General features: G+C 36.7%; 1 protein-coding gene across 2 annotated transcripts in view; it reads left to right on the forward strand.

Moving 5' to 3' along the window:
* SCAMP1 (secretory carrier membrane protein 1) overlaps nucleotides 1-14,616 on the forward strand; it is a 123,062-nt gene that overhangs the window by 57,220 nt on the left and 51,226 nt on the right. For both annotated transcript variants that reach the window (XM_055299192.2, XM_055299193.2), the window contains 3 exons: nucleotides 9,303-9,401; nucleotides 10,328-10,436; nucleotides 12,550-12,678. In XM_055299192.2, coding sequence (XP_055155167.1) covers nucleotides 9,303-9,401; nucleotides 10,328-10,436; nucleotides 12,550-12,678 — 337 coding nt within the window. The remainder of the gene's footprint in view (nucleotides 1-9,302; nucleotides 9,402-10,327; nucleotides 10,437-12,549; nucleotides 12,679-14,616) is intronic.

Below are 14,616 nucleotides of genomic sequence, written 5' to 3' on the forward strand. Positions count from 1 at the left end.
CCATCCACTATTGTATAATCATGATTATTATAATGTTCTTAATTTTCTTGAGCCAATATATTTTTCTATAATTTTTATCTGTTGGTCCTAGCCAAACCGAACAGGCAAATGTAGTAAGGTAATTCGTGTTAAAATATAAAATAATTATAACCCCTTATTTTTCTAAGAGATATTTAAGCATGTAGTCTATTCCCAGTTTGTTAAATTTCATCCATCCATGGGATGAGGGTATACAGCCTTGCTCGGCCAGACTTTGTTTTTGATTCTGCCTCCGGGGTCAGTTCTCTCATTGTCTTCCTGGTCTGTTCCAGTTTTGTTCTTTGTCTCCAACTCTGCACCCTCTGCTTTTCTCAGTACTTCAAGTTTTTCCCAGGTACAGCCAGAGTAGTGGCAGACACAGTTCTAGGTTTGTCAGGAGAGGAGCTTACTGTAGTACATTTGGTTGCAGTAGGGTGTTTTCTTTTTCCCTGCCAATAGGTTGGCTTTCCTTCTGTATTTGGAGTTTGGTTTGTGTAAAATGAAGATGATATACTATGGAGTGCCCAGTGAGATAGAGAGGTCTTCCTTTTTGCATCTCAAATTTTTCTTCTCTGGTCATTTTTTTGTTGTTGTTATTCCTAAAGTAGAAGTTCTCTTAGTGAGGGTCTATTGGTAGTAATTTTTTCAGTATTTATTGTTATTATTTCATCTTGATTCTCAAACAGCTAATCTGATTGGATTTAGAGTTCTACATTATCAGTTATTTTCTCTCAGCCATTTAGCACACTATACTTGAGCTTGCATTGTTGCTGTTGAGAAGCTAGCTCAGTCTTAGGATCTTAGGTGAAAGGATACGCAGTGGTTTATAGGTGACCTTCCTTTGTGTGGGAATTATCCTTTTTTTTTTCTTGCAGTTTTTAAGGTTTGCTCTTTCATTGTGATGTATCTGAGTGTTATTATTATTTTTTAAATTCGGCTTGTGTTTTAGAGTTTTGAATCTGAGAATTAGTATCTTCATATTCTGTTTAAACATTGACTCTCCCTTATCCTGTTTTTTTTTCCCTCTGGACCTCTTAATTGTATGTTAGACCTTCTCAATCATCATGTCTTGTAATTTCTCATATTTAAATTTTTTGGATCTCTGTGCTATGTCACACAGAAAACTGTAGTTTTCTTTAGATTCACTCCCATTCCTTCATTATTTCATCTTTGTGTAGTTTGCTGTTCAACTTGTCTATTAAATTTATAATTTAAAAATCATTATTATAGTTTTCATTTCTAGAATTTCCATATATATCATTTAAGAAGCTGGCCAATTCTGATAGTCTGTTGTTAGTCAAACTTTTATTACCCTCTTAGTTCTTTATTAAACACACCTGTTTTGTATCTGATAATTCAAATATATTCAGGTCTTATTTTGTAATTTGCTCTTTCTGTGGACCCTTGTGGCTTGTTTCCTCATACATTTAAATCATAAGCCAAAGTTACTTGGAACTCTATCTGTGTTAATTTCTTGAAGCCTGGTGTATTAGTCAGTTCTCACGCTGCTAATAAAGACATACCCGAGACCAGGTAATTCATAAAAAAAAAAGAGGTTTAATGGACTTGCAGTTCCACATGGCCGAGGAGGCCTCACAATCATGGTGGGAGGTGAAGGACAAGCAAAGGCACGTGTTAACTGGTGGCAGGCAAGAGAGCATGTGTAGGGGAACTCCCCTTTATAAAACCATCAGATATCATGAGATTTATTCACTGTCAAGAGAACAGCATAGGAAAGACCCACCCCCATGATTCAATTACCTCCCATCAGGCCCCTCCCATCACACGTGGGAATTATGGGAGCTACAATTCAAGATGAGATTTGGGTGGGGACACAGCCAAACCCATATCACCTGGTTTTAATGTTTGTTCCTCTACTTTTGCCAAATGCCTGAGGCCACTACCAGCCTGAGATCCTTTTCAATGAAAATTAGAGGTTGGATTATCTTGTCTATGTGGGTAGTGGAATTCTGACCTTAAGTCTGCAAGTTGGTAAGTTTTTGTTTTTTGTTATATTTTGTTTTTTTTTGGAGACAGGATCTTGCTCTGTTGCCTAGGCTGGAGTGTAGTGGCGTGATCTCGGCTCATTACAACCTCTGCCTCCTGGGCTCAAGCTATCCTCCTGCCTCAGCCTCCTAAGTAGCTGGGACTCCAGGCATGTGCCACCATGCTTGGTAAATTTTTAAATTTTGGTGTAGAGCTGAGGTCTCACTATATTGCCCAGGCTGGTCTCAATCTTCTGGCCTTGAGTGATCCTCCCACCTCAGCCTCCCAAAGTGCTGAGATTACAGATGTGAGCTACTATGCCCGGCCACTGGTAGGTTTATGACTGGGAATTCTCAGGGAAGGTTTCCCTTTTTTCTCCCTTCTACATCCAGAATTAAGGACAAGACATGGAGGTATTCCCATCATTTTTTTTTTTTTTTTTTTCTGTGAAACTGCTTTTTTCTTACTTATCCACTGAAACTGTCGTTTTTTGGAGACTCCTGGCTTTATGCAGGGATCTTATCAATCTCTTACCATCCTTGTACCAGCTCCAAAGCTTTGTCTCTAGTTTACTAGTGCAGATGGATCACTAGTAATTTGGTGAATGGTTTGGTATCAAGGCTGTTCTGTCTTTGGATTTAGTAGTTCCTGCTTTCTTGCCTCCCAGGATTTCTTGTTGCATTAGTTGTGTATTTACAGTGTTATTTAAATAAAATTTGGTCCAGTATTTTAGATATTATGTACTAGAGGGGGATCTCTACATATGGGTGATCTGCTGTGTTTTAAGAAATGAAAGTCTTGAGTGGCTTGTTTTATATATATATAGATAGATAGATAGATAGAGACAGAGACACATATAGAGACACACACACACACACACACACATACACGCTCATTTGTGCCAAAGTGAAAAGTTGGAAATGAACTAGGAACCATCATCACAATAGGTATTTAGTAGTGATGAAAAGAGGTTGTCCTCCAGAATTATACTTGGCTTGAGTTGGCTGATCCAGTATGTTGTAGCTGAAGAAAATACTGGGTCTTTAACATCTACAGATATGAAGAAATTATCAGGATAATAGCTATTAGATTTGTATCAGTGCTATTAGAGATTTGTGGCTCTCCAACATTTCTCATCATTGCTATACCACAAGCAACTATGGCCTTAAATATATCGCATTACTAGCTCTAACCCTACCTTCATCCTTATCTACTAGTTTATTGTACTTAATACTTCTTTGGTTATTTAAAGTAATACAGCATTTATAGCAAGGTTCCAGCTGGGTACATTCTTGGGTAATTTTTTCTGTGTTTTTACTGAAATATGCTGCTGCCAGGCTAACTTTCCCAGACATTTTATTAGTATTTGGTCATTGTTTTATTGTTGCTGCTTATTACACCAAGAAGACAGGACTCTGGAGCCATGCTTTTGTTTTTTTGCTAGGGGAAGATCTTCATTACTGATCAAGATAGCAATTCTAAATGCCATGTGGACTTGGGACAATATATGTAAGAATTGTTATCTCCCTTAAGGTGCCAGGAACTCTTTTTCTTTTCTTTTTTTTTTTTTTTCAACTTTTTTTTTTTTTTTTTGAGACAGAATCTCGCTCTTTTGCCCGGGCCGGAGTGCAGTGGCGCTATCTCGGCTCACTGCAAGCTCCACCTTCCGGGTTCACGCCATTTTCCTGCCTCAGCCTCCTGAGTAGCTGGGACTACAGGCGCCTGCCACCGCGCCCGGCTAATTTTTTGTATTTTTTTAGTAGAGACGGAGTTTCACCATGTTAGTCAGGATGGTCTCGATCTCCTGACCTCATGATCCGCCCACTTCGGCCTCCCAAAGTGCTGGGATTACAGGCGTGAGCCACCGCGCCCGGCCTTTTTCAACTTTTTAAGTTCTGGGGACATGTGCAGGATGTGCAGGTTTGTTACTTAGGCAAACGTGTGCCATGGTGGTTTGTTGCACAGATCAACCCACAGATTAAACCCAGCATTCACTAACTATTCTTCCTGATGCTCTCCCTTTGCCCACCCCTGATCCCCATCCCCATCTCCCGACAGGCCCCAGTGTGTGTTGTTCCCCACCATGTGTCATGTGTTCTCAATGTTCTGTTCCCACTTACGAGTGAGAACATGCTGTTTGGTTTTCTGTTCCTGCATTAGTTTGCTGAGGATGCTGGCTTCCAGCTTCATCCGTATCCCTGCTAAGGACATCATCGCATTCCTTTTTATGGCTGCATGGTATTCCATGGTGTATATGTAGCACATTTTCTTTATCTAATCTATGATTGATGGGCATTTAGGTTGATTCCATGCCTTTGCTATTGTGAATAGTGCTGCAGTAAACATAGGTGTGCATGTGTCTTTGTAGTAGAATGATTTATATTCCTTTGGGTATATACACAGTAATGGGATTGCTGGGTCAAATCTTATTTCTGCCTGTAGATCTTTGAGGAACCACCACACTGTCTTCCACAGTGGTTGAACTAATTTACACTCCCACCAGCAGTATAAAAGCGTTACTTTTTCTCCATGACCTCTCCAGCATCTGTTGTTTTCTGACTTTTTAATAGTTACCATTCTGACTGGTGTGAGACGGTATCTCATTGTGGTTTTGATTTGCATTTTTCTAATGATCAGTGATGTTGAGCTTTTTTTTCATCTGTTGGCCCCATGAATGTCTTCTTTTGACAAGTGTCTGTTCATGTCCTTTGCCTGCTTTTTAATGGCATTTTTTTCTTGTAAATTAGTTTAAGTTCCTTATAGACTGGTTATTAGACTTTTGTCAGATGGATAGATTGCAAAAATTTTCTCCCATTTTGTAGGTTGTCTGTTCACTCTGCTGATAGTTTGTTTTGCTGTGCAGAAGCTCTTTAGTTTAATTAGGTCTCATTTGTCAATTTTTGCTTTTGTTGCAATTGCTTGTGTAGTTTTTGTCATGAAATCTTTGCCCATGCCTATACCCTGAATGGTATTGCCTAGGTTTTCTTCTACAGTTTTTGTAGTTTTGAGTTTTACATTTAAAGGACCATACTTTTCTAATTGGAGAAGTTAGGATTGATTAGCCTTAGTTTTTCTGCCCATTAATAAGAGATACTGGGTATGGGGGAACAAGCATTTGGAAAAGAGAATTTGTGATTATTTTAGTGACAAAAGATTATAATGGAGATTTTAAAAATACAAGAAAATGCTCTTAATCCCAGAAATAATCCCTATTAACATTTTGATATATTTTCATCTTATTTTAAAACAGGAAGTTTGTGTTATATTGTATATACAGCTTTGTTTCATAACTTTTTTTAATCACTTATTTGTCCAGGCTTCCTCGTCTTATTACATACTCTTTTAGAACTTTTAAATAGCTGTATTATATACTCTCCTATAGCTGTATCAGTTTAACCATTTCCTCTGTTGTGTTGGACATTTGGGGTTTTGCTTTTGTAAATAAAGCTGTAGTGAGCATTCTTGGCATACACACATTTGCAAATATCTTGGATTATTTCCATAGGACATTTTTAAAGACCAGATATTCGTAGTACATAGGGTGTAAATACTTCTATGGCTCTTGAAACATAATGCCAAATTGTGCTCCAGGATTGCTACATGTACTAGTGTATAATCCCACTTTTCAGTGTGTGAGAGTATCTGTTTTACCACATTTTTCACAAAATGTGGTAATCCTATGATAATCATTTTAAAAATAATTAGGTAAAATGTGCGTTTCTTTGATTACTAATGAGGTTGAAGTTTTTTGTATGTTTGTTTTTCTTTTGTATTTTATAAGCTGCCTGTTTAGAGTTTTTTAAAATGCAGTTTTTTTCAGTAACATGTTTATCTGATAATTTTGTATTGATTTGTACCTAGTGAAATGTATTAACTAATTGTTGTATATGTCGCTTATTATTTAGATTTTGCCATCTAATCTTGATTATGAATACTTTATATCATCAAATTTCTAAATTTTTATGTGGTCAAATATATTACCTTTTCATTATGATTTCTTTCCCCTCATGAGCTTTTGTGAATGTTTAGAATGACTTTTCTTCACGCCAAGAGCAGATAACGCCCTATAGTCTATAGAGTGTATTTTAGTGTCTTTATAGTTGTTTTTTGTCTCGTTTTGTTTTTTTTTAACATTCAATTTTTAATCCATTTGGAATTCTGTTGAGAAACAGGGATTTTGTTTTTCCTCCCCCAATTTAAATAATTCTCCCAACAGCATTTACTGACAACCCTTTCTATTTCCATTGACTTGAAATGCTATCTTGATCAATGCTTTAATTTTCATATGCACCACCATTGTGTATATGTGTAAATCCCAATTTTGGTATTGTCAGAGTTTGTTTTTCTATCTCATGGTTTTGAAATGATATATGATTGTTTTTGCATTTCTTGATTACTAGTGCTGTTACACCTCTTTTCACATGTTTATTGACCTCTTTCTATTGCTTGTTCAGATCTTTTGCGAGTTTTTCAATTAGTTTGTATTTCCATGGATTTGTAACAATTCTTTATATATTCTGGGTAGCAATTTTCTGTTATATGCATTACAACTATCTTTTCCTAGTCCATGATTTGACTTTTTACTTTTTGTAAATTTCAATGTAATTAAATTCATCAATTTTATATGGTGTGTGTGTTTTCCATTCTTAATTTGACAGATACTTACTGAGCATCTACTGTTTCAGGGACTATTTTGGGTACTTGGGATAGGTCATAAACGAAACACACAGTATTTCTAGAGTTCACATTCTAGAAGCTCAAGAAATATTCATAAAAATATTCACACGTATTTTTCCCTGAAAGTGTTTAAGTTTTGCTTTTTCAGTTTTAGATCATTAATTTACCTCGAATTCATTTTTGTATATGATATGAAGTAAGAAATCTGTTTTTTTTTTTCCTATATGAGTTACCAGTTATCCAGGCACTGTTTATTGATTAACACATTGTTTCTTCATTGTTTTGTAGTGACACCTCTGTTAGATATCAAGTTTCTGCATTTGTGTGGGTTTGTTTCTGTGTCTGTTTTGTTTATTGGTACATTTCTCTGTCCTTGCATCTGTATTACACTCTTAATTACTATGGTTCTATAATAAGCCTTGATATCATAGGTCTTCCTACTTTGTTTTTCTTCAAAATTGTTTGACCTGTTTTTGGTTCTTGCTTTTTTTTTTTTTTTTGAGATGGACTCTCACTCTGTAGCCCAAGTTTTTTGAGATGGACTCTCACTCTGTAGCCCAAGTTGGAGTGCAGTGGCGTAATCTGGGCTCACTGCAACCTCTGCCTCCCAGGCTCAAGCAATTCTCATGCTTCATCCTCCCCAGTAGCTGGGACTACAGGTGCACACCACCATGCCTGTCTAATTTTTTGTATTTTAGTAGAGACGAGGTTTCACCATGTTGCCCTGGGTGGTCTCGAACTCCTGAGCTCAAGCGATCCGCCCACCTTGGCCTCCCAAAGTGCTGGGATTACAAGTGTGAGCTTCTGCACCCAGCCAGTTCTTGCCTTTTGTATATGCATTTTAGAATCAGCTGAACTACAGTTACATCTTTGGTTATGCGTGGCTTCCTTTTCAGGGCTGCTGTTAGCTGTGTCAGAGTAAAATCCTGCTATATATTGGTGGTGTCTTCTGGTTTTAATAGTTCTTAGGATCCTTGAACTTCCTTGTGCAGCTTCTTTCTTTTCTATATTTTTCTTATTCATGACCTCCCCCTTCCCTCCCTCTTCTCTTTCTTTCTTTCCTTTCTTCTTTTCTTTTCTGTTACTGTTTTTGCTTCTACTGTTCTTTTCATGTTCCCATCCTTGTTTTTTCTTTTTTCTTATGGTCATTCTAAAGAGTACTTTAAAAATATATTTTTATTAAAGTAGTATTTCGTGCATGTGTCGAGGGAAGCAGATAATACAGAAGCATATAAAACAACAGGTGCAAGTCCCTCTGATATCAGTTGGCTGAGACTTCCCAGATATTTTATGGGGGCATGTATAAATCTGTGTCTATTGAAAAGGTCATATGCAGACTGTTCTGTAGCTTGCTTTATTTTTTAATTTTTATTTTATTATTATTATTATTACTTTTTGAGATGGAGTCTTGCTCTGTCTCCCAGGCTGGAGTGCAGTGATGTGATCTCAGCTCACTGCAACCTCCACCTCCCGGGTTCAAGCGATTCTTCTGCCTCAGCCTCCCGAGTAGCTGGGACTGCAGGCGCCCGCCGCCATACCTGGCTAATTTTTGTATTTTTAGGAGAGATGGAGTTTCACCATATTGGCCAGGCTGGTCTCGAACTCTTGACCTTGTGATCCACTTGCCTCGGCCTCCCAAAGTACGGGGACCACAAGCATAGGACACTGCGCCTGGCCAGCTTGCCTTATTTTATTATTTTAAAAGACATGCTTCTATAGCTAATTTATTCTCATGGCTGCATTGTATGTATATACAGTAATTTAACCAATCCCCCATTGATGGACTTGTAGATGTCTACTTCCTGATCTTGCAGCTTTCAGACACTGCTGATCCTCACTGGCAAAGTGGAAGTTGGATAATTTATTGTCTCTCTCCTTAGGCCTTCCCTTTTACTCTTTTAAATCTAGTGGGGTTCTACCAAGAACTTTCCTATGTACTCTTCAGAGCATTGGCATGTAGCTTTCTCAAGAGGGAAGAGTTGGCAGTAAACCTTGGTGTAGTTCTTTTGTCTGGTTCTATCTGTATTTTACAGTTAAAAAAAACTCAAAAGTTCTTTTTTTTTTTTTTTTTTTTTGAGATAGAGTCTTGCTCTGTTGCCCAGGCTGGAGTACAGTGGTGCAATCTTGGCTCACCGCAGCCTCCACCTCCCGGGTTCAAGTGATTCTCTTGCCTCAGCCGCCTGAGTAACTGGGATTACAGGTGCTCGCCACCACACCCGGTTAATTTTTGTATTTTTAGTAGAGACGGGGTTTCACCATATTGGCCAGGCTGGTCTTGAACTCCTGACTTAGGTGATCTACACGCCTTGGCCTCCCAAAGTGCTGGGATTACAGGTGTGAGCCACCGTGTCTGGCCTCTATTAACATGGTATCGTGGAAGAGAGTGTTTGTCATGTAGTGTTAAAAGTAGCAGTCCGATTGTAGAGTTGAAGAATGAATGAGTTGGAGAAAATGGAGATGGAGAATTTAAGCACCTCTTTGCCACACACTTGACTATGAGAGAGCAGGGAATGAAGAGATGCAGATTTTGGGATTTTTCATTTTATTGGTGTTACACTTTTTGAAAGAAGTTAAAGGTGGGTCTCTGTGTTACATAATTTTCCTTCTCTTAATCCTCCTAGCCTCCACCAGGCAGTGTGAAGATGCCTAATGTACCCAATACACAACCAGCAATAATGAAACCAACAGAGGAACATCCAGCTTATACACAGATTGCAAAGGTTAGTTCATGTTAGTTGTATAAATTTATATTGGCCATTATAATATCAATAACATTTGCTTTCAGAGCAAAATAAGTCTTTATATGGTTACATTTCTGTTGCTTAATTTTTAACTCACTTTCAAGTCTGGATTTGCTGTCTTGTCACCCTTCAAATACTCATTCCTCCTTTTGTCAGCTTATACCATTTGCTTTATTCTATTATTAGGAATTATTGAATTTGTGTATCATCTTGGTGGATAAAGTTTTATTGCCTTTGGTCTCACTTTTTAATGCACACTACCATTAAGGTAAAAATGATGGAATAATAGATATTATTGGGAGAGTGTTATAACGGTAAAGTAACAGATAGTGTTAGGAGGTAGAAGATGGCAAAAATCTGAGAAGAAAGGAGATTAATAAGATGCCTGATAACATGTAAGGGCAAATTGAGTTATAAAGAATTTCTTAATCACATCCTTTGACCTCATTCTCCTATAAAATTTAAGATATTAGAAAATATTCTTGTGTTGGTGGCCTTGTATATCATTTAATCTGATTTATAGGAGCCAGTTCAGTTGCCCTTTTTTCTATTGTTCATTTTCCTCAACTGTTCCCATTGCCTCTGTTCTTCACTCATTTAGGCATAGAGGTCATCTTAATTTCATTTTCCAGATTACCTAAGGATTCTGACTACTTTTACTAAGAGAAGTTTTCCTCTCCTAATGGACCCAACATTCCCACTGAGGGTTTTCAGAACCCAAAGACCAAATAGACCAAATATCCCCATAACATTTTCTGTAACTATGATCTTCAGTAAATTCCTGTACTTTGGAAGTATGTTTGAATTAGGTTTCTCTCATAGTAGAGAAGTAGGAGTTAGCATATAAATGTTAAAGTATTTTATCCTTCTGACAGTCTATTCACATATTGATATTTTTTATTTAGGAACATGCATTGGCCCAAGCTGAACTTCTTAAGCGCCAGGAAGAACTAGAAAGAAAAGCCGCAGAATTAGATCGTCGGGAACGAGAAATGCAAAGCCTCAGTCAACATGGTAGTATCCAAAGAAGTCTGAAATAAAAATAACTTTTAAACACTTTACATTATGTCTGTACTAGCTCCTAGGTCATTTGGCCTGTGGATAAAACCCTACCGTATTCCTGTTCTAACAAGGAGATATCAGACACAGCAGATTGCCTGTTTGATACTCTGTAGCCTTCTAATCTTGGCTGATTTGCGTAGTCTTTTGTTGATAGATTAGAACAGTGTTAGCCTCATCACACAGAAAATGAATGTGAATATGATAATTTTTGCTCACTCTGAGGCCAGGAGCCTTTGATTCTTCAGTTAGGCCCTCCTTGGTTCTGTGGAATCTTTATGAGTACATTTGCATGTACCCTACATTTGACTTTTACCTGATTTATTCAGGTCAATTTCAGATTATCTGCCCCAGTCCTCACAAGTATTTTGTCAAATCATGTTAGAAAAATTGGAAGCCTAAGGTATTCATTTGATGCCAAAGAAATAAGTGGTGAATTGTTTGCAGTGAATTCTATTCAGTGTGTGCCTGCCAAAGCACTTCAAAGGAGTCTCTTAGGGAAAGCTAGCAGTCTCTGAGTAAGAAGAGATAAAAGAGCTAGATAAGTCATTGTTAGGATGTCTGGGATAGTGATACAATGCAAAGCTAGAACAATAACAATATATAGAACTATTTCTTTTTATCTTAGAATGTGTAAGTCTAGGGCCTCATGAGAACACGTTTATCCTGGGTCATTTTCTTGCTTGCAGCATAACATCTATAGAAGGAGAAACTAAAAGTTGAACTGGGATCAATGTTTCTGAAGTACCTGTAACTAAAATCCATCCTATTTCTTTAGCACTGGCAAATACAAACTATTTCTATGAGAGATATGTTAGTAAAGACAGTAACAAAGAGTAGGAAATTAACAATTAGACTGCAGTATGTTAGCACATTTTAGTACTTTTCCCCTCTGAACTCATATTTAAATCGTCAATACAATCCTGTGAGGGGTGATAGAGTTTTTATTCTCATTTTACAGATATGGAAACTAAGGCTCGGAGGAGAGAGTAAGTTGCCCAAGGCGACCTTGCCAGTAAGTGGCTAGCCATTTCTGGTTCCAGAGCCTCTCTTCTTTGTGACTATTCACTGCCGCTTCTCAAATAGTATGAGATTGGTATGAGAAATGAACTATATGAAATTTGAATAGTATGATAAATGGAACACAGGAGACTCATTGGGGAGAATCAGAAATAGGTTATTGTTCTTTCTATAAAAATTACCCTGGTCTGGAAAAAGTAGGTAAAATTGAATTTTTAAAAACTGTGAGATATAACATCTAAAATTGGGAAATGGCCTTAGGTGCTGTTTTTACTCTCTATTTTCGTGTTTTGACTTCTTTATTTTAATTTTTTATTTCCCCCACCATTTCTCAAGGCTTATTTTTAATCTGGTTTCTTTATATAAACACATTTTTTTTCCCTTTACAGTTTGAATTTGTTTTTCTCTGCGTTTTTAAAGGTTCTATAATTCCTCAGCTTCCTTATCATGACTATTTCATGTTTTCTTTGTTGTAGGGTTTTCGTACATGTAATCTTTTGGATATTATTTTTTCCCAGATTTTGAGTATTCTAAATTTGATTCTTTGGTATTGGTTTAATCTTGGACTTAATAGAAAACTTGAAAAAATTAGAAGCTGGTCTTTCTCCACATGAGATAGGAATTATAACAGAATTATATTTGAAGATTTAAGATGCTGAGGAGAAAATTGAAGTTTAAAAACTGGATGGCCTTTTCATGCCAGCCAGACTCTTTGGACTGTGAAATAAATCTGTTTTAGGGTAGAAGCACTGGATATGTGCCTTCTTTTTGTTTCTTGTTTTTTCTGTACATAAATGGTTCGTGCTAAACATGATATGATATGACACTGGAAAATTATTTTACCATGTAATGTGCTCCAAGGTGATGATATTCTGAGAAAATTTTTTAAAAATCTAAAGCTTGTCTTTCAAAGTTCTAGGAATAGAGATATAGTACTACAGTTTTTCTGAACTTTTATTAAAATAATAGAGTTTTTCTTTATTATGAAACAAAAAATAATATCACGTTTGTTATAAATAACCTTTTCTTTTTTTAAAAAAATTTACAGGTAGAAAAAATAATTGGCCACCTCTTCCTAGCAATTTTCCTGTCGGACCTTGTTTCTATCAGGATTTTTCTGTAGACATTCCTGTAGAATTCCAGAAGACAGTAAAGCTTATGTACTACTTGTGGATGTGTGAGTATACAACAATTTATATCTTTGCTTAGAATTTGTATTTTTGTTGTCAAAATCCACATTTTTATTTCAAGCATAGTGTAGCAAACCAGTCTTCTTTTTCTGTAGATAAAGCTTAATAATCATGATTTCAGAGTGAAACATACCATATTTAGGTACTTCAGAATTGTACTATATGTGACAATGTAAGTCCTTGGCTGAGAAAAACCTGTATATTGAGAACTGGCATTCTTTTGAGGAAAAGACAACTTCTCTGTCGTATGGGTAAAATTTTGTACGATTCTTTTTCCTTGAAAGATGTTATCTAGGCATGATTTGCTTGGAGAAAATAATGCATACTAATTTTATGCAGAGGAAGGCCATTTAAAAGAATTCTGTTAAATGTAGGTGTTTTAGCTATTTTTAAAAAGGCGTAAAATTATTACATAAACTAAGTATTCTTTTTATAGCTTTGAGTACAGCTTACTTTTTTGTTTTCAATTGTGATACTTTTATTATTGAAAGTGCTTAATTAATACAGGACATTTTGTTGAACGGAACATTAGAATATATGTTTGGGGCTCTGATGCTCACATCACTTTGAGTATACTCATGGAATACTGAAACAAAATGTCAAGCTGTTGACAGTTTTACTGTGTGTGCACAGACCTCCCACTTATTCTCTGTTTCATTTTGATTCCAAACAGTAGTCTCAGCCTCATTTTGATATCCTGTCAGAAGGGGAGGTAGCTATTGAGGGTTCTCACATGCACAACATCTGGGTTAATGGATAATTTGTAGGGTACATTCTTGATGGAGGACATTTACTTGTTTTTACTTTATGATTAATGAGACTACCCACCCCTCCCTTAATGGATGAGATGATTTTCCCCAAAATCTTTTAGGAGCATTCTTCATGTATGTCAACTTGTTTTGGAGTATGAGAAGTGATTCCTAATGGATAGTCTATTTTTAACTCTTCATTAGTATTTTTTGAGATATTCTTGATCTAATATCTTTTGCTGAATCCTCAGTGTCAGTAGTATATATTTTTAATATTAAATGTCTGATTCCATATATGTACATGCTAACCAACTCTTATTTAATCAATATAATATATGCATTTATATTTTATATATGTTTATTTTTTTAAATGGGCAGAAATTGTCCTAGCATTTTATTTTATTTATGTATTTATTTTGAGACAGTCTTGCTTTGTCGCCTAGGCTGGAGTGCAATGGCCCTATCTTGGTTCACTGCAACCTCTGCCTCCCGGGTTCAAGTGATTCTTGTGCCTCAGCCTCCTGAGTAGCTGGGACTACAGGCATGTGCTATCACACCTGGCTAATTTTTGTATTTTCATCTATACTTGGAAGAATTTTCATGAGCTTTAAAGCGTAATTATACATATATTTTATCTTTCTTTCAGTGGATTAGGAAATAACCTAATTTGAAAATTGAAATTTAAGTTAGAATGTTCTTAAGGTCTAAAACTTTTTAAGGCAGCTGGATGCTATTTAATGCTGCAGAGTAATAATTTTCTGTTTCACAATCTTTTCAATTCTGTTTTTTTTTTTTTTTTTTGAGACGGAGTCTCGCTCTGTCGCCCAGGCTGGAGTGCAGTGGCGCAATCTTGGCTTACTGCAAGCTCCGCCTCCCGGGTTCATGCCATTCTCCTGCCTCAGCCTCTCCGAGTAGCTGGGACTACAGGCACCCGCCACCACGCCTGGTTAATTTTTTTGTATTTTTAGTAGAGGCAGGGTTTCACCATGGTCTCCATCTCCTGACCTCGTGATCCGCCTGCCTCGGCCTCCCAAAGTGCTAGGATTACAAGCGTGAGCCACCGCGCCCGGCTCAATTCTGTTTTTAAGATCTTAACACAACCACCCTTATTTTGAGGCCAAGAGTTTTGAGTAAATTTATTATGAGCAAGCATACCTGAGAGTTAAAAATCCTAAT

Source organism: Symphalangus syndactylus, chromosome 11, assembly GCF_028878055.3.
Source record: "Symphalangus syndactylus isolate Jambi chromosome 11, NHGRI_mSymSyn1-v2.1_pri, whole genome shotgun sequence".
In the NCBI taxonomy this organism is placed as follows: Eukaryota; Metazoa; Chordata; class Mammalia; order Primates; family Hylobatidae; genus Symphalangus; species Symphalangus syndactylus.